Source organism: Oratosquilla oratoria, unplaced genomic scaffold (assembly GCF_046742065.1).
Source record: "Oratosquilla oratoria isolate Oo_2021 unplaced genomic scaffold, ASM4674206v1 SCAFFOLD45, whole genome shotgun sequence".
In the NCBI taxonomy this organism is placed as follows: domain Eukaryota; kingdom Metazoa; phylum Arthropoda; class Malacostraca; order Stomatopoda; family Squillidae; genus Oratosquilla; species Oratosquilla oratoria.
Genome location: NW_027467710.1, coordinates 223,652 through 245,175, shown reverse-complemented (window position 1 = coordinate 245,175; position 21,524 = coordinate 223,652). Strand labels below are relative to the sequence as shown.

General features: G+C 38.1%; 3 protein-coding genes across 3 annotated transcripts in view; 2 read left to right on the top strand and 1 right to left on the bottom strand.

Moving 5' to 3' along the window:
• Positions 1-21,524, bottom strand: part of LOC143023110 (uncharacterized) — a 353,433-nt gene that overhangs the window by 151,865 nt on the left and 180,044 nt on the right. The window lies entirely within an intron of this gene.
• On the top strand, positions 4,668-13,744 carry LOC143023131 (uncharacterized). The gene is made up of 2 exons (XM_076181643.1): positions 4,668-5,321; positions 13,739-13,744. The coding sequence occupies exons 1-2, from the start codon at positions 4,668-4,670 to the stop codon at positions 13,742-13,744; spliced, it is 660 nt and encodes a 219-aa protein (XP_076037758.1).
• LOC143023130 (uncharacterized) lies at positions 13,808-14,537 on the top strand. The gene has a single exon (XM_076181641.1). It carries the CDS (start codon positions 13,818-13,820, stop codon positions 14,535-14,537), a length of 720 nt encoding a protein of 239 aa, XP_076037756.1. The 5' UTR covers positions 13,808-13,817.

Sequence of the window (21,524 nt, the reverse complement as noted above, 5' to 3'; positions counted from 1 at the left end):
GGACTAGTAATTGGTTGAATGGTCAAAAACAAAGAGTTGTTTTAAATGGAAAAACTTCTAGATGGAAAAATGTTACAAGTGGAGTTCCTCAGGGCTCCGTTCCTGGGCCACTTCTCTCCATACTATATATAAATTATATAGATCATGGACTGAAATCATTGTTTCTAAATTTGCTGATCATATAAAATTGTGTGGAATGGCAAATGACCACTGAAACCAATTAAATATTCAAGATGATTTAGATAGATTACAGCAATGGTCTGAAAAGTGGCTTATGACATTTAAGACAAGTAAATGCAAGGTAATGCACGTATGTAAAAACAACAGTAAGTACGATTACAAGTTATTTGGAAATTTGTTAACAAAAGTGGATAGTGAAAAAGATCTAGGCGTAATTATCAGTTATGACCTCAAATCATCCAAGCAGTGTATTTCAGCCTCTGAAAAAGCAAATAAGGTTCTAGGACTGATTGCGCGATCTTTTGATTTCAAAAGTCCATCACTCATTAACAAACTATATAAATCATTAGTTTGTCCACATTTGAAATATGCTGTATCCATGGTCACCAAATCTCATTAAAGACATTGACAGATTGGAAAAAGTACAATGGCAAGCCACAAAACTGATTCCAAATATCAAAAATAAATCATACGAAAATCGACTAAAACATATGAATCTGTTTTCCCTAAAAAAGCGTAGACTCAGAGGTGACTTGATACAGGTCTTTAAGATTCTAAAGGGAATTGACAAATGGAAATTTAAATGGAAAAAACTTCTAGATGGAAAATGTTACAAGTGGAGTTCCTCAGGGTCCCGTTCTTGGGCCACTTCTATTCATAGTATATATAAATGATATAGACCATGGACTAAAATCTACTGTTTCCAAATTTGCTGATGATACAAAACTGTGCGGAATGGCAAATGATCATTTAAACCAACTAGATATTCAAGAAGATTTAGATAAATTATAGCAATGGTCTGAAAAGTGGCTAATGAAATTTAACACAAGTAAATGCAAGGTAATGCACATAGGTAAAAATAACAGTAAGCACGATTGCAAGTTATCTGGAAATTCGTTAACAAAAGTGGATAGTGGAAAAGATCTCGGCGTAATTATCAGTAACGACCTCAAATCATCCAAGCAGTGTATTACAGCATCTGAGAAAGCAAATAGAATTGTAGGACTGATTGCGCGATCTTTTGATTTCAAAAGTCCATCGCTCATTAACAAGCTATATAAATTGTTAGTTCGTCCACATTTGGAATACGCTGTTTCCGTATAGTCACCGAATCTCATTAAAGACGTTGACAGATTAAAAGAAGTACAGTGGCGAGCCACAAAACTGATTCCAAGTATAAGAAATAAATCATACGAAAATCAACTAAAGCATATGAATCTGTTTTCCCTAAAAAAGCGTAGACTCAGAGGTGACTTGATACAGGTCTTTAAGATTCTAAAGGGAATTGACAACATCAAAAGTGACAAAATTTTTACATTGAATGAGAATCAGACAAGAAACAATGGTCTCAAACTATCCGGTAATAGATTCAATTTGGAAGTAGGTAGAAACAACTTTGCCAACCGTGTAGTTAATGAATGGAATAAACTTCCTGCACAGGCAGTGCAATGTGGTTCAGTTCGAAGCTTTAAGACTCATTTAGATAAACACCTAATCAAGATGCTGTAATGATTATAATTTATTTTATATTATTTGTTTTTGCTTTGTTATCATTTGTCTGTTTGATTTTCATTTATTATTAGTTTTGTACCAATTTATTATTTACTGTTTACCTGTTTATTTGCTATTCAACTATACCTATGCATTTATTTATGTATTTTGTTTGTTGCTTACATTATTATAGTTTTTTTTTATTATTATTGTCATTATTCTATTATTATTATGATTTTTTTTTTTTTTTCTCGCATCCGACCTAGATATGGACCAAAAGGTCTCCTGTCGGCATGCTCCGCCTTTGTAATCCTTTGTAAATTATCAGTAACAATCTCAAATCATCTAAGCAGTGTATTTCAATCTCTGAGAAAGCAAATAAGATTCTAGGACTGATGGTCACCAAATCTTATTAAAGACATTGGCAGATTGAGAAAAAATACAATGGTGAGCCACAAAACTGATTCTGAGTATAAAAGATAAATTGTATGAAAATGGACAAAAATATATAAATTGTATGAAAATTGACAAAAATATATGAATTTATTTTCCCTAAAAAAGCATAGACTCAGGTGACTTGATACAGGCCTTCAAGATTCTAAAGGGAATTGGCAACATCAAAAGTGACAAAATTTTCCCACTGAATGAGAATCTGACAAGAAATAATGGTCTCAAACTGTCAGTAATAGATTTAATTTGGAAGTGGATAGAAACAACTCCAAACATATAGTTAATGAATGGAACGAACTTCCTGCAGAGGCAGTGCAATGTACTTCAGTTTGAAGCTTTAAGATTCGTTTAGATAATCGCCAAAGGAAAATGCTGTAATGCCTTCCATTTATTTTATTTGTATATTTGTTATTATTTGTCTCTTTATTATTATTTGCTTGATTATCATTTATTATCATTAATCTGTCAATTTATTATTATTTACTATTTACCTATTTGTTTATTAAAGTTTACCTATTCATTATTATTTCTATTATAATTTTTATCTATTTATGTATTTATTTATCATTATTATAATTTCTTTGCATCTGACCTAGTTATGGACCAAAAGGTCTCCTGTAAAATTTTGATGAGCTTTCCAATTTGCACTTGTAAGAGACTGTAAGATAAAAACTGTTGTATAGAAATGGGAAGTTGTCTTCCACGTAGAGTGAACTCACTTTGCCACTGAAGTGGCACAGGGCTAAAACACTGTAAACATGATAATGAGATGTGCATGTCACCAGCCACCACTTGACTGCTGCTGTTAGTATTGATCACTGATTTTCTGTTTGGTCATATCAGTATTATATATATACATACCCATCATATCATCTTCATAGATATAATGGAAATCTTGAAAATGGTAAACTGGTCATTTCATTAGTGGGTGCTCTGACCCATTAATATTGTTTCACTACAAAGTAAACAGGTACATAGTTGCCAGATCAACTCTGTGACACAAGGCACTATCCAACCAATGTACTGGATACAAGTGCTGATGACAGTACATCCATCCATACTATTATTATGTTCTTGTATAGTGTCCATATCTTAGAAGGAGTGACGTGGCAAATGCTCAAATGAGCCCAAAGCTTACAGAACATTCAAATTCATGTTGATTAAAGTTGATAGGCAGGGGCACCTTCTAAACTGAGATAAAACTAACATCAGATAAAGGTTGCACAAAGAGAACAAGATTTTTTTTCTTCTTTTTTGTCATTATCATAAAAGTGTCACAACTAGTAAGGGAGATGTCACAGGCATCCTGAAAGATGACGGGATTTGTATATATTATGCTTCTGTGATTAAATAACCTGTAGCATGAAAATGTTAAAGCACTAGTTCTCGCATTATACATTGTCTTCTCGCTACTTCCACATTCAAATGGATTTTGCCTTTGATAGCAGTTCCTACCTGAGTACATCATGATTGTTGAGATTGTTTTAGTGGGTATATCTTATATGTATGTTTTTTCTAGTAGACAAACAGGTATGTTAGGAAGTACCTCTATAACTACTTGGATCAATTTTATTGATTACATTAAAAAAAAAAAAAATTATATAGCACAGGTACAGCACTTGCCAGTGTATCTTAAATAATGTAACTTGCATCACAAATTTGAGTGAGATGAACTGAATAAACGCTAGAGTAGGTCATGTTTAGATTGAGGTCTTGTGAGCCCAAACATGGAATGTTATGGAGTATGTTAGAATATTTCTGCTGCGGCCAGCTGGGCCATTACCCAGTTCCAAATGTTGTGATGTGAGGAACACAAATGAAGCAAAATTCAAGTAATTCTGGTCGTGGTGAGGAGAGTATGCTTGTAGGTAATGGATGATTTTCAGCATGTTTCTAATGAAAAAATAGATCACAATATGTCATAGCACCATATCTGTTATTGTTTCTACCTGTGTTATGTTAGGTGATGGCATGTACAAAAGGTCTCTTTAGGTACAAAGACACTTTAGTATGAAATGCTTTACATATGAAAAATCCATCATCTTATTACAGTGTATTACACAATTTCAAAGAGTTAGATGTCAGTCTTTTAATTACATCTTTTTCCAGAATGATGGTATCCATCACCATTGATGTGGAAGGAAGAGCTTTCTGTGGATTCCATGTGTCATACTATGAAAAAGTGTGACATCTACAGCACAGCTATATCACAGATCATCATAAATATTACATGATAAACCTCTCCAGTGTGACCTGTGTGCTTCCACTTTGTAGGAAAAGGGTGATCTCACATAGCACAAAAGTCGCCTCAAAGGTCATATGACCCACACAGGATCTGTGTGGTTCTGATTTCTGACAAAAGGGTTCTCTCGCACAACATAATTATGGGGAATGACAAAGGAGAAAAGCCTTTCCAGTGTGACCTGTGTGATTCTGCTTACTCACAAAAGAGTGCTCTCACACAACATATGAGGACCCACACTGGAGAGAAGCCTTTCCAATGTGCCCTGTGCGATTCTGCTTTCTCAAAAAAGGATACTCTCACAATGCATAGGAGGACCCACACAAGAGAGAAGCCTTTCCATTGTGACCTGTGTGATTCTGCTTTCTCACGTAAGGAAAGTCTCGGAAATCATTTAAGGATCCACACTGGAGAGAAGCCTTTCCAATGTGACCTGTGTGATTCTGCTTTTTCACAAAAGAGTGTTCTCATGCATCATGTGAGGACCCACACTGGAGAGAAGCCATTCATGTGTGACCTGTGCAATGCAGCTTTCTCACGAAAGGGTAGTCTCATACAACATCTGAGGACCCACACAGGAGAGAAGCCTTTCCAGTGTGACCTGTGCAAATCTACTTTCTCACTCAAGTATAATCTCACAAAGCATATGAGGATCCATACAGGAGAGAAGCCTTTCCAATGTGACCTGTGCAATGCAGCTTTCTCAGTAAAGAGTGGTCTCACACAACATATGATGACCCATACCGGAGAGAAGCCTTTCCAGTGTGACCTGTGTGATTCTGCTTTCTCACATCAAAATAGTCTCAGCAGGCATATGAGGACCCACACTGGAGAGAAACCCTTCCAGTGTGACCTGTGCAAGTCTGCTTTTTCTAAAAAGGATACTCTCAAAGACCATATGAGGGTCCACACTGGAGAGAAGCCTTTCCAGTGTGACCTGTGTGATTCTGCTTTCTCAGTAAGGAGTTCTCTCACACAACATATGAGGACCCATACTGGAGAGAAGCCTTTCCGGTGTGACCTGTGCAGTGCAGCTTTCTCACAAAAGGGTACTCTCACAAAGCATATGATGACCCATACTGGAGAGACTCCTTTCCAATGTGACCTGTGCAATGCAGCTTTCTCACGAAAGGGTAGTCTCACAAGGCATGTGAGGACCCATACTGGAGAGAAGCCTTTCCAGTGTGACCTGTGTAATGCAGGTTTCTTACATAAAGATCCTCTCACACAACATATGAGGACCCATACTGGAGAGAAGCCTTTCCGGTGTGACCTGTGCAGTGCAGCTTTCTCACGAAAGCGTGGTCTCACAAGGCATATGAGGACCCACACTGGAGAGAAGCCTTCCTAATGTGACCTGTGCAATGCAGTTTTCTCACTGAAGTGTCATTTCACACATCATATGAGGGTCCATACTGAAGAGAAGCCTCTCCAATGTGACCTGTGTAATGCAGTTTCTTACAAAATGATTAATTAAGGCTTCATGGGGGTTTTTAAATACTGGAGAAGTAAATCTGGTGAAGTCTTCAAGTCTCACTTTGGATCCAAAGTAAATAAGGAGGCTTTGTGGTCAATGGTCAATCATGTTCCTCAACATCACATTATTTCCAAGTTAAATGACTTCAAATACTTCTCTTACCTCTTGTAAATATTCATCCAGGTGTTATCCTTATCTAATAGAGATTCTGGTTGTTAAAGTGATTCAAAATATGTAAAATGTATTTGATATTCATACATGTGATTTTTTTTTTTAACTAGGTAAGAGGTTAGTAGACCAGAAAGAGAGCCACTGCCTGATGGATGGTCGTGTTTAAGTTTGGAAAGGAATCATAGTGCGTAACGAAAAGAAGGGGACGATGCACCTTGTGTACTCATTGGGAGTAGCTAAGCTAGTTAGCCTATTTTCTTTCTAGTTCCAATGTACTTTTACTAAGCTATTAGGTTGGTTTATTGATAGAGTGTTGAGAGGGACACATGGATATTCTATTATTGGTGTCACCAAGGCTTTGCATATGTGTATATTTATACTATTTTCTGAGCAATATAAATCACCTGCAATAACATATGCCAGATAAAAGTGTATAGTCTTTTGTTCTACATGGTATATCAAATAATCACTTTGCAATTAAATAATATATATGTTAGAATATCTTTTATTATCCTAAAATGCATTTTTTTTTTCAATTATTCATGAATACACACAAATATTTTTATAACTATGTTAAGGAGAGACCATAAAATTAGTACTAAAAGGCATGAACAGAGTATAGTTTTATCTTTCACAGACCTGTAACCAGTTTCCCCTAATTAAATTATTCAAAACTGGAGCTGTTCTTGGGTTCCAATCCATCTCTTTATATCAAGTTATATATGTGTGTGTGGTCTAATGCACCTGTAGCCTCGTTCATAGAGAAATTTCCTTTCAAACACAAATAGAAACCTTGTCAAAATTTGACTGAATTTTACAGAACACTTAAGATGGCGGTACACTAGGCATTTCTCACTAGCAATCTCTTGCGTACCCTTCACACAGGGAGTGTTTTTTTTTTTTCAGGTGAGGCTGGCGGCACTATTTTCAAAGCTCAAAGCCCAATTCAAGGTTAACTCTAGACTCATAAAAGCAATGTTTTTCTTCATTGTGGCTCGGTGTCAGAGCAGTATCTAAATGAAAGTCTTGCAGTAGGTACCTTACATAACCGGGTTTCAGTAGCAGATCCAGGGTGTGGGGCTGAAGCCCTCACCAAATTTGTTCTTTCATTGACTCTTAACAGAGGCTGAGAAACCTGCCTGTTTTATACTCCATTTTGTTCACAATATCTGGTTCAGAAATTAATGTTAAGTCTAGTTTTGATGGTTCCTCATTGTTTCTATATCTAGTATTTTCCTTAACCCATTGTGTTAAGGTATATTCAATGGTCATATCCAGCAGAATGTTGCTCCAAAGTTCTTCTCCCCCTTTTACTATCATTTCTTTCCAGATTATATCATTTGCATTAAAATCACCCATACTTACTATGGTACCACCCTCTTTCAGTAACTCATTTAGCACATTCATTGTGTCTTCCAGTAATTGAGAATGATCACTATCAGACCAAGCTTGTGTTTTTGGTGGCATATACACTGCTACAAATTTTCTACTTTTCATATTTTTATTTACAACTTTTATCATAATAAATTGCACATTGTATTTGCCTTCATTTAACTTTGTCACATTTAGACCCTTTTTGGTCAATATCATGACACCTCCTCCCTGTTTATCAGTTCTATTTTTTGCCCAGTGGTTGTATAGACCTTGTCCCACCATACTTGTTGATAGAGGGCCTTTCAGTTTTGTCTCTACAATTTCCATAATGACAGGTTTCTCTATTTCCAGATAGTCATTTAGTATTTGTATTTGAGATGAGGCGCCTGGGAAGTGTGATAGGGGTTAGGCTGGATAGAGTGTGAAACGAGGTGAAGGGAAGAACGGGGGTGGAAAGGGAGTTGGGAGATAGGGTTGATGAAAGAGTATTGGGATGGTTTGGACACATGGAAAGAATGAGTGGAGAAAAATTAGTAAAGTTATGTGGAAGGTAGAGGTAGGAGAGAACATGAGGGGGCGACCAAGGATGAGATAGATGAATGGGGTAAAAGGGGCATTGGGAAAGAGGGGAATGTCTGTTGAGGAAAGATGGGAGAAGACAGAAGATAGGGGCGAATGTAGAATGGTTGTGTATGGAGGATGCTGTGATACATGAAAGGGAGTGGGTGGTGGAGTATGTATGAAAAAGTAAGTAAATTGATGCAGCCCAATGGGATTTCTCCCAATCTCTTTTTTCCATGAGGGGACGGACAGGTGGGGTCACAAATTTCATGAAGCAGCCTTTCTGTGGATGTGTTGTGTCTTGTGGCACTGCTTCTGACCCAGGGCAGTGGGCAAGATGCAGGGATGACCCGGTAATAATAAATCAATAAATAAAAACTATAATAATGTAAATAGCAAACAAAATACATAAATAAATGCATAGATATAGTTAAATAATAAACAAACAGGTAAATAGTAAATACTGATAAATTGACATATACCTAATAATAAATGGGAAACAGATAAATGATAACAAAACTAAAACAAATAATATAAAATAAATCATAATCATTACAGCATCTTGCTTAGGTGTTTATCTAAATGATTCTTAAAGCTTCGAACTGAACTACATCACACTAACTGTGCAGGAAGTTTATTCCATTCATCAACTACACAGTTGGCAAAGTTGTTTCTACCTACTTCCAAATTGAATCTATTTCCGGACAGTTTGAGACCATTGTTTCTTATCTGATTCTCATTCAATGTGAACATTTTGTCACTTTTGATGTTGTCAATTCCCTTTAGAATTTTAAAGACCAGTATCAAGTCACCTCTGAGTCTATGTGTTTTTAGGGAAAACAGATTAATTTGTTTTAGTTTATTTTCGTATGATTTATTTTTGATATTTGGAATCAGTTTTGTGGCTCGCCTTTGTACTTTTTCCAGTCTGTCAATGTCTTTAATGAGATTCGGTGACCATACGAAAACAGCATATTCCAAATGTGGACGAACTAACGATTTATATAGCTTGTTAATGAGTGATAGACTTTTGAAATCAAAAGATTGTGCAATCAGTCCTAGAATGTTATTTGCTTTCTCAGAGGCTGAAATGCACTGCTTGGATGATTTGAGATCGTTACTGATAATTACGCCAAGATCTTTTTCACCATCCACTTTTGTTAACGAATTTCCAAATAATTTGTAATTGTACTTACTGTTATTTTTACCTATGTGCATTACCTTGCATTTACTTGTGTTAAATTTCATTAGCCATTTTTCAGACCATTCCTGTAATTTAGCTACATCTTCTTGAATATCTAATTGGTTTAAGTGATCATTTGCCATTCTGCACAGTTTTGTATCATCAGCAAATTTGGAAACAGTAGATTTTAGTCCATGGTCTATATCATTTATATATACTATGAATAGAAGTGGCCCAAGAACAGAACCCTGAGGAACTCCACTTGTAACATTTTTCCATCTAGAAGTTTTTCCATTTAAAACAACTCTCTGTTTACGATCATTCAACCAATTACTAGTCCAACTTAATAGGCTACCACTTATTCCGTGCAAAGCTAATTCAGTAAGTAGTCTTTCGTGTGGGACGGTATCAAAAGCTTTTGCAAAATCTAGATATATTACATCTATATTGTTTCTTTTGTCATAATTCAAGATACTCCCTATCAGGTGTGTCCTTTTTTAATACAATTCATTGAGATTAATGAAAAAATCTGAGTATTGATGAATATACTACATACATCATACATATACCAAGGCTTTTTCCCCCTTACAAGGGAGGTAGCCAAAAAGGGAAAGGCATAAAATCACTCCCACCCATTTCATCCCTAAATACACTCCACACCCCTCCCACCCTCCCTCTTATCTGAGTACCTCCTGGATGATGGGTCATCCCTGCACCCTGGCCACTGCCCTGGGTCAGAAGCAGTGCCGCAAGACACAGCACATCCACAGCAAGGCCGCTTCATTAAATCTGCGACCCCCCCCCCCCTGCATAAAAGGAGAGGACGGGGAGAAATCCCTTCGGGCTGCGTCAAATTTTGCTCACACATACTACCTCACCCCCCACCCCCGCCCATTCCTCCTCATGCAATCACAACATCATCCATATACAACCATTCTCCACTCACCCTTGTCTTCCAATACCCCGTCTGGGGTATTGGCTGCTTGTTATTGTGGCAAAGTAGCAAGCAGTTGATACTTTAGGGTCTATATGGGGCACCCCTATGGACCAGAGCCACACATCATTTTGTCTATGGTACAGGAAAACTCTGTCCACAGGACAAGCAACCTGCCGAAGGCAGGTGCAGCAAAGCCGCTGCTTGTATATAAAAATGTGAAATTACTCTGCTTATCATGTATGGGGTCACATTTTCATATTTCTTCACTACAACCAAAGTAAACAAATTTATAGCATTCAATCAGCAATATATGTATCTACAGGTAGGTATGGGCCTAATATTACAATATTTGCATTCCTACATGGCATGGGTGCAAACACTTATTAATTATACAAGGGGGAGAGGGGCTTCAGCCCATCCCCTAAAATTGAGATAAGTATTAATATTGTATGTATGCAGTTACTCACACCCCAAAAAATGATGTGCTTGCATCCTTGCCAAATGGCCAAATAAATATTAACATTATTTTGCAAGAAAATGCAAAGGAAATAAATTGGGAAGAATTGACAATACAAGGTGGAGAGGAACTCTGGGGCAATGTCCTACTGGATCTGACCACTGATTATACATTGACTCAATGGGTTAAAGAAAACACTAGATATAGACACAATGAAGAACCATCGAGACTAGATATTCACTACTGAGCCTGAAATTGTGGACGAAATGAATTATAAGACACCAATTGGGAAGAGTGACCACATACTAATAGAGTTTGAGCTTAAGAAACAAAAAGATGAGAAGAAATGAGAAACACAGAGAAGGAAGATTAATGTATAACAAACCTGACTTTGTAAAACTTTGAACATTTTTTCAAAATGCTAGCTGGGAAAATTTTCAAATGATGAAACAAAGATGGAAGAGAAATGGAACATTTTTAGAGAAAAATATAAGGAGGAAACAAAGAAACATGTACCTAAGCAGAAACAACAAAAGGTTTACATAAAGTGTTGATATAATAAATAGTGTAGCAATGCTAAAGATAGAGGAGATAAAGCCTGGAAAAAATGGAAAAAAGACAAAAAAGTCACTAAATGGCAAATATACATCACACTGAGAAATGAATATGTAGATATACGCAGAGAAGAAAAAAGAAACTACGAAAAAGATATAATAGACAAATGCAAAGACCAACCTAAACTATTTTACAGATATGTAAACGATAAACTAAAAGACAAATATGAAATAGTCAAACTGCATGAAGGAAACAAAGAACATATAGATGTAGAAATAGCTGAAGTAATGACCAGACACTTTACAATTGAAAGTTCACAAATTTGGGATGAAGGGCAGCGAGAAAGATCCCCCAAAATGAAAGAAATAGTGCTGACACAGAAAGAAATAAGGGACCAAATAAAGAACCTTGACATCAGAAAGTCATAATGGGCCCGATGGAATAGCGAAAGAATGTATACATGAACTTACAGATAAAATACACAAGATAATTGACTTCTCACTCAAGGAAGGAAAAGTACCACAAGATTGGAGAAATGCAAATATTATACCAATATACAAAGGGGGAGATAAAGAAAATCCCACAAACTATAGAGCGGTATCCCTTACAAGCACAATTGCAAAAATATGCGATAGAGTTGTGAAAAATAAATGGATTAAACACTTCGAAGAGAACAACATACTAAAGCCCAAGCAATTTGGATTTATAAGTGGAAGATCTTAAGAAATGCCTACAAATTGAAAGACTTCAGTACTCTGCGCAGTGATATAATTAGTGGAGTAATATTGTCACATGACATGGATAAGGAGGAATGATTAAAAGACAAGCAACTCAGCGAAGAGGCAATCCAAAAAACCTCCCATTCCTCTACACTCTTCTCACTACCAGGCCCATATGCACTTACAAAAACCTACATCTCCCTTCCCAGTTTCACCTTCATTCACATTAACCTTGAAGAAACCTCCTTCCACACCACCACATGCTCACCTGTCTCTTCACTTACTAGTGTAGTCACCCCTTCTCTCTGCCATCCTCTCTTCACTCCTGACACCCTCCCAACTACACTCCAAAACTCAAACTCGCCCCTCCCTTTCAGCTTTGTATCACTCAATGGCAACACATCCATCTTTCTTCTCACAAACATACTGCCTATCTTATCCCTTTTACTCTCATCTGTACCACAACCACGCACATTAAAAGACCCAAACCTTAGGGTTCTGGTTGGAAAACTCCTCCCAGACCCTGTTATGCCTTTGTTTTTTATAGGAATGTACCTTTTGGGGCTACAGGGAGAAGGATGCCTAGTCATATTCCAGTTCCATTTTTGCCTTTTACAACTGAAATGGAAATACTTGGGGGCAGTATTCTTTCCCCCACCACAGGGTTTGGTAAAATGAGAAGTGAATATTCAGAGAAGTGGTACATGACAGTAACAAAAGTTGGGGTGGGGACAGCATAATGGAGGGACAGTCACAGTATAATAAAGCATCATCATTTCTCTATGAATAGAGATTTTTCTCTACCAAAGACAATATGATGTGTGGCTCTGGTCTGTAGGGGCACCCCATATAGACCCTAAAGTATCAGCTGCATGCACTTGAGCAGTTTTCAACCACACAATAACATGCAGCCAATACCCCAGACAGGTTATATATTAGAATTAAAAAATATTTCTAAACCTTATCAATACTTTTTACAATTTTGATCCATGGTGTAAACAGAAGAAGAAATAAACTGCATCCTTTGGCTGGCTAAACTGAAATGTACTGTTACTACACAAAGAAGGTTTAGAAATGAATACAATGAAGAACCACCTCATAGGAATTCTGTTGCAAAATGGATAAAAAAAAAAAAAAAAGACAGTCTCTGTTAATGATATGACATGGTCTGGTGTCCCATGATTCACTAATGATAGTGGACATCTTGAAACTTAAAAAAGAACAATAGAAAATTAAAGTGCTTCTTTCTAATTTAATTCTAAAACACTAGATAGAGTATGCTTTGTAATGCACATTACATATCCTATCACAAATACTTTAAAAGTTTTACAAATTTTAATGTTCACACAGACTTTTGGGACACCCTATATGTATATATATTGTGTGTGTGTGTGTATATATATATATATATATATATATATATATATATACATATATATATATATATATATATATATATATATATATATATATACATAATTTCTATTTGCATTTTTTTTTTTTTTTTTGGTACTAAAATGAATTTCCTGTTCTTGGCTTCATGTATAAATAGTATATAGATCTTTTTACAATAGCCTGCAGTCCTTGTTTTTCAATTTTCTCATGAATTTTGCATCATCTACAAACATTTTGGCATAGCTTGTTGTGCCTTCTATCATGTCACTGACATAGACAAGAAACATTTTTGGTGCAAGCATCGAACCTTGTGGAACTCCACTCATTACTGTTCTCCATCTTGACTTCTTATCCTTTACAGTAGTCCTCGCGTGTCTTCCCTTCAGAAATGTTTTCATCTGAGTAGTTTGCCTCTCAGTCCTCCAATGTGCTCCAATTTCCACACAAGTTAACTCTGTGGTACTTTATCAAAAGCTTTTGGCACAGTTAAGGTGTGTTTGTTCTCACACTACTGTTTGACAGTGTGGTTGTCATTAATATAAACAGATATAGACATTTAGTATATAATGCAAGCCATTACATGTCTTGACTTTCATCTCTTCCTTTCAGACTGACAAGAGATAAAATGGATGGTACAATGTTCAAGTTAGTGAGTGATGACCAGAATCAGTGGAGAGGAGATGATAAGAGCTTTCTAAAGCAGACCCACACGACAGATGCCCCTCCCAAGGCTCATATCAAAGTAGAACCATTTCAGTCTGACACCTGCAAAGTTTATTCTGCTTCTCAGCAGGACAGTCTCACTCTAGAGAACACTGATATGACATTGAAAGAGGAAAAGATATTATTTTGTGATATTTGCCATTTGACATTTGCTACAATAGATGAGTTTGAGTGCCATGGTAAAGTCTGTGTTGAGAAAAGTTCCCAAAGAGATCAGTCTTTTAACTCCACCCTTTCAGGCAGCACTACTGTTATGAATGACCATTGCAGTAAAGAAGAGGAAATGCAATATCATTGTCCTCAATGTAATATGGCCTTCTATCAAAAAGGAGATCTCGAAGACCACATTAAGAAGATACACATGGAAGACAAACTCCACAAATGCACATTCTGTCACGCAGCCTTTTCCCAGCCTGGGGACCTCAAGGAACACATACGTACTCATACAGTTGAGAAGCCGTACAAGTGTTCTTTGTGCATTGCTTCTTTCAAAGCATCAGGACAGTTGAAGTTACACATCCGAACTCATACAGGCGAGAAACCACACAAGTGCAGCTTTTGTGGCGCTGCTGCTTTCTCTGCAAAAAGTAGCTTGAAAATCCATATACGGACACACAGGTGAGAAGCCATATGAATGTGACCTATGTGATTCTACTTTCTCACAATCAACTATCTTGAAGTCACACATGCAAACTCATACAGGCGACAAACCACACAAGTGCAGCTTTTGTGATGCTGCTTTCTCTCAGAGAACGGGCTTGAAAAACCACGTACGCAAGCACACAGGTGAGAAGCCATTTAAGTGTGAGCAATGTGATTCTGCTTTCTCACGATTAGATCACATGAAGTCACACATGCGAACTCATACAGGTGACAAACCACATCAGTGTGGGCTTTGTGATGCTGCTTTCTCAAATACAAACAGTTTGAGGAACCACAAAAGGAAACACACAGGCGAGGAACTGTATAAGCGCACCGAAGACAAACCCCACAAATGCACATTCTGTCACGCAGCCTTTTCCCGGCCTGGACGCCTCAAGGTGCACATACGTGTTCATACGGGGGAGAAGCCGTACCAGTGTTCCTTGTGTGTTGCTCTTTTCAGAACATCGGAACAGTTGAAGTTACACATCCGAGCTCATAGAGGTGAGAAGGCACACAGGTGCAGTTTTTGTGGCGCTGCTGCTTTCTCTCAGAGAACTGGCTTGCAATGCCACATAAGCAAGCACGCAGGTGAGAGGCCATATAAATGTGAGGAATGCGATTCTACTTTCTCACTATTAGCTACCTTAAAAACACACATGCAAATTCATACAGGTGATAAACCACACGAATGCAGCTTTTGTGGCCCTGCTTTCGCTCAAAGAGCTGGCTTGCAATACCATATACAGAAGACACACACACAGGTGAATGGCCCTATAAATGTGAGCAATGCGATTCTACTTTCTTACAATCAGCTCACTTGAAGTCACACATGCAAACTCATACAGGTGACAGACCACACCAGTGTGGGCTCTGTGGGGCTGGTTTCTCAGGTACAAGCGGCTTGAAGAACCACATACGGACACACACAGGTGAGAAGCCATTTAAGTGTGAGCAATGTGATTGTACTTTCTCAAGATCAGCTCACTTGGAGTCACACATGCAAGATCATACCATTGAGAAACCAATTCAGTGTGGGCTTTGTGGGGCTGCTTTCTCTAACACAAAAAGCTTGAGCAACCACAAAAGGAAACACACAGGCAAGGAACAATATAATTGCACATAAGACAAATACACATTCTGTCACACACCCTTTTCCCAGTTTGGGCACTTCAAGGTGCACATACAGGAGAGAAGCCTTGCTACAAGTGTTCTTTGGTGTATTGCTTTCAAAGAATCAAGGCAGTTGAAGTTACACATTTGAACTCATACAGGTGGAAAGCCATGCAATCTGATCCTACTTTCTCACATGCAAACTCATACAGGTGAGAAACTACACAAGTGCAGCTTTTGTGGTGCTGATTTCTCTCCAAGAACTGGCTTGCGATACCATATACGGAATAAGCACACAGGTGACAAGCTTTGTAAATGTGAGCAATGTGATTCTACTTTCCCATGATCAGATAACTTGAAGTCACACGTGCAAACTCATACAAGTGAGAAACTACACAAGTGCAGCTTTTGTTGTGCTGGTTTCTCAAATACAGGCAAATTGAACAGACACATATGGACACACACAGGCAAGAAGCCGTATAAATGTGAGCATTGTGGTGCTGCTATCTCTCTCGGAAGCAGGCAGTCTGCGCAGGCATTTCAGGGTACACACAGGAGAAAAGCAACTTTAGTGTAATGTTTGTGCTGTTGGTTTCTCCCATGCTGATGCTTTAAAGAAACACATGAAAACACACTCACAGATTATCTTGTCAAGTTGTAACTTGTCTCCTGGAATAAGTTGGTGGATTTTCGTCATTGTCTTTATGGAAATAATGCATCAGAATTTTCCACCCTTTAATATAAGTTTCAGTACCTACCATATATCCTCAAATAATCCGGAATTTTTCACACATATTGTGAAAAAGTTGGCCCAAGTTTTTCAGACCCACTGTAATGGAACTGGAGTGGTGCAGTAATCCCGCTGTTAAAACATAGTCACCCTTACTTTTTACAAGCTGTCTTACCATATATACAGCCTCATATTATAGTGTATTATTACATTTGTCAGCTGTTTTGCTGAATGAAAAGTATAACTTAGTGTTCTGTGTGAATGTCTGTATCAAAATTGACAATTTGAGGACATATGTATTTTTTCTTGTCCATTTTTATTCACTGGTGTGAATATGACAGTTTGCATACCTTATAGTTACGCTTAAAACATGCTTGTTAGCATGTTATGCAAATCTTTGATAATCATCTGTTTATTCCAAAGTGCCTCAAATAAGGTCCCCTTACTTTTGATAATTTAAGTGACTAAAATTAAGAAGGCCTATGTTTGAGGCACTTCACTTTTGATACTCCTTTGTCCTTCAGCCTACACATCACAGTTCTGAAAATGAGAATCTATAAGAAAACTACATATACTAAAAGCTTTCCCCCCATTTACTATGGCTAAAAAACAAAGGCATAAAATCCGCTCTCACCCATTCCATCCCCACATACTCCACTCCCATTCACCCTCCTCCTTCTCTCTTATCTTGGCTCCTCCTGGATGACGGGTCATCCCTGCATTTCACTCACTGAGCTGGGTCAGAAGCAGTGCATTAAGGCACATCACATTCATGACAAGACCACTTCATTTACTCGGCGACCCCCCTCTCCGTCCCCTCATACAGAAAAAAAAAAAAGGTGGGGAGAAATCCCTTTGGGCTGCGTCAATTTATCATTCACACATAGTCCCTCACCCCCCATCTCCCACCCACTTCTTTCCATGCATCTCAGCATCATCCATTACAACCATTCTCCATTCACCCCTATCTTCTGTCTTCTCCTGTCCCTCCTCAACAGACATTCCCCTCTTTCCCAATGCTCCTTTTACCTCATCCATTTATCTCGTCCTTGGTCACCCCCTCGTGTTCGCTCCTTCCATCTCTGCCTTCCACACCTCTTTTACTAATCATTCAATCACTCATTCTTTCCATGTGTCCAAACCATCCCAATACACTTTCATCCACCCTATCTCCCAACTCCCTTTCCACCCCATTCTCCTCACATACTCATTTCTTACTCTATCCAGCCTAGTACCCATATCATACTTCTCAGGCACCTCTTCTCAAACACATTCAAACTCTCTTCCTCTATTATGTTCCATGTTTCTGCCCCATACAGTGCTGTCAGCACAATCACTCCTTCATACAATCTCTTAGCATCCATTCCCAAATGTCTATTTCTCATTACATTTTTTAATCCCCCAAGGCATTTACTTGCTTCTCTCAATCTACATTCTACCTCCACCTCCACTCCTCCCTTTTTTGCCACATTTGCATCCAAGTATCTAAAACTATCCACTTCCTCCGGTCTCTTTCCCTTAATACTCACTTCCAGTCTGCCGCCACATTCTCCCCTTGTACATCTCATCACCTTACTTTTACCCACATTTATCTTCAACTTCCTTCTTTTGCACACCTTCCCAAACTCTGTCACTAACTTCCTCAATCCCTCCTCTGATCCTGCCACAAGCGTAGTGTTGTCAGCAAACAACAACTGATTTATCTCCTACGTTTCTCCATTTCCAATCCCCGAGCCATTACCCTTGTGTTTACCTCTCGCACCACCTCATCCATGTATAAATTGAACACCCTAGGCGACATAACACATCCCTGGCCAAGTCCCCACTTTACCTCAAACCACTTACTCTCTCCATTTCTGATTCTAACACAGGCTCTACTACTCTCATAAAAACTCTTGACTGCTCTTAACAGCTTTCCTCCTATCCCATGTATCTGTAATTCCTCCCACAGTGCCTTCCTGTCTACCCTGTCATAAGCCATTTCCAAATCCATAAGTGCCCAAAACACATCGTTGCCTTTTCCTAAAGCTTTCTCACATATCTGCCTTACCACAAAAATCTGACCCACGCAACCCCTACCTGTGCTAAACCACACTTCTTCACCAATTACTCCCTATGTTCCTCTCATAATCTACTAAAATCCATCATCAGCACAGGCTTCAGACAATAAAGAAATTCCAATTATTGTCTTTAAACAAATAATGAAAACCATCTTTGACTATGCATCCACAGTACTGTTCCCAATATCAGCCACACATTGGAATTTTACAAACTACACACACATACAATATGCCCCTACCAGAAGTTATCGTTCACCTCAAACCGCTCCGTGACAGAAAGACTCATCCACGCTATAAAACAAATATTTGGTAAATAACCTGAATAATTTCTATTGTCATATGCGTCCTTATATTATTATTCTATGTTTATTTGTGTTTATGTGGTGCTTTGTTAGTGCAATAATAATTAGTTTTAACGAAGAGTTTAATTTGTCACAACTTAGGTGTTATGACACACTACTTAGTGTTTTCTATTTTCTTTAGTTTCTTCTTAGCCCTCTCAGTTATTTTCCTTCACTCTGTGAAAGCACTGGAAGTCTTCCAGTGATTACTTCTTTGTAAATTTGCTTTCTTTTCAAGCGAATTAAAGTTTTGCGAGTCCCCCTTCTCCATAGTATTTTGTTGTGAGAGTTTAGCGCTAATTGGGTGACAGTGCCTTATTGAATCTAAGTATTCTCGGTTTTAGTCAGGAATCATTTCACCTCGCCATCCAAAAATGTCTTCGTAAGCCTGTGCTCGAAGTCACCAAAGGTTCTATAATGTTAAAACTAAAATGTCTCAATTTGTTAATTAATTTTAGTTAATTTACCATATGCTTTTTGTGTCCTTGCATTTTTTGTGTTATAGTTGATGCATTTTTGCATGTGTATCACCAAAATTTCATCTTTATTGTTTTATTGGAGAGCCCGTTACATACCATACCCCTGCGCGCTTGACACTTATTTTTAATTAATTTAAATTAGGTTATTTAGGATAATGTATCCCTTGGTTATATCTAGTAACTACCTCACAAGACTCCTAGAATTGCCTCAACTTCTGCCTCATCATCACACCATATTACTCATGCAAATTAACAATTGGAAATTCGCCCAATAAAAACAGGGCATCGCGCTCTGTGGTCGGCCCCGGGCGTCGTTCCCCTCAGTTCGCGTCGACCCACCATACTGGCCACGGCGTCCAGTTGCTGGTCGTATGGGATTGGATTATTGTAAATTAACGACGAAGCTCACGTACTCGATTTGATTGGACATGGACTGACACAAAGGATGAGTAACAATTGGACTAGTGAATACAAGGAAAATGATTTCTGGAGTGATCACGCGTCGTCTCTAGGGTGGCCCTCGAAGGATGTGGTTTGGGCCTCCCTCCCTCCCTCCCTCCCGCCATTCTGGAAGTGAATTTCGAATCCTAAAACATCCACGGTATCGGCCGGTAGATTCCAGTGAACTGTGGTGAAATTCAAGTGAGCGTTTAATTGGATGTGGGAGTCAACAGAGGATGGATTTCAGGTAGACGGTGAACTGAGAATTCTGAAAAGGACAGGCATCGCCCCTACGGTAGCCCTAGAAGGATATGGTTTGGACCCCTGCCATTCACGACAATGCTTCTTGGGCATCTCGTTCATGTGAATATAATTCTTCATTACAAGTTTCTACCTACGAGCACTACATCACAAGAAAGGAGCAAGGTATTTGTGTCATTTCAGCTTAGGGATTAGAGCACGCAGGGTTAGCTTAGGATGGGTGTCTCCAACCATGTACATGTTATTTTATGTTAGATTTTCCAACCAATAGTTGATAAGTGGTAGAAAATGTTCTAATCTTGATTTATCATGTCACTCTAATAATTGAAGTGAATATAGAGATTTGTCTAATCTTGACTGCACATTTCTGGTTTGTGGAGACATCTTAAATTGCAATAAATGTCAAAGCATTATTTAATGTTTTTGTCAAACCTAGATTAGGACTGCGGTTTACATGAGGTTTGTCACCTCCTCTTCCTCCCCTTCTGAGAAACATACTTCTGTGGTCCTTCGAAACTCCGCGCTTGTGGTGGAAGGGACAAGGGCGGTCCCGGCTTGTTCCTGAAGTTTCCTGGGCTTTGGCCCCCAACTGCAGCCTGTTTCATATTCTCCAATTATCATACCTAGTTTTGAGATCTCATGTGGTATTAGTTTGAACTATATCATTATTTAAGTTATTCCAAAAGTTAACACATCTGTATGAGAAAGTATTTCATATCCCTTAGATAGTTGTTGTTTTTCATTTTGTTCTCATGACCTTTTAACATTCCATCTCTGTGTGGGGAGCAGACCATTGCTGCATATTCCAATCTGGGAGGCAGAGTAGGCACTATGATTTTAGACTGTCATCCCTTTTTCCATGTAATGGAAAGCTAATTCAAAGGTTCTCAGCTATCTGTATGTCTTTCTCAAAACTTTTCTGAATACTGTACCAGGATGGGGACATTCCAAGATGACTTTGCCATGATAACACACTTCCTAGTTTCTGTTGCTCTTGTTGATTGCTTTGTTGAAAATGACTTGGAGCTTTGACAGTGACTTGATACCATTTTCCTCCCATGAAGGAAAATAATGTGGATGTTTACTAACCCCCTCCTCCCATTGAGAGAATGGGGGTGGTATTTACCTAATTGTAGTGCACAGGAAAGGAGCAACACTTGTTGGGTCCCATTTCCTGTTCTCCAATTTATCATACCTAGCCTCAAATTCATGTACAATTCCAACTTATTCAATATCTTTGGTTTACAATTTTCAGACTTAGATTTGAATTCATGTATATTTCCAGCTTGGGCTATATCATCTTCTAAGCTGTTCAAAGTATTTATGTACCTATATGGAAAATGTATTTCTTCACATTCTTTGGTCATGTAATCTTTCTTAATTTGTTCCTCCCATGACCTCTTACCACTGATGCATCTTCCAGTCTTGGATGGATAAGGATTTTGATGAATTTTCCATTATCTCTTCATCCATACATTGAAAAGCCTCTGTAATCTACTGCAACAGTCTGTCTCTCCCACAATCCTATTGATATGTCTCAGG

Bases quoted from the DNA above. Each gene is read 5' to 3' on its own strand.
- LOC143023131 (XM_076181643.1), top strand. From the start codon at position 4,668: ATGCATAGGAGGACCCACACAAGAGAGAAGCCTTTCCATTGTGACCTG.
- LOC143023130 (XM_076181641.1), top strand. From the start codon at position 13,818: ATGGATGGTACAATGTTCAAGTTAGTGAGTGATGACCAGAATCAGTGG.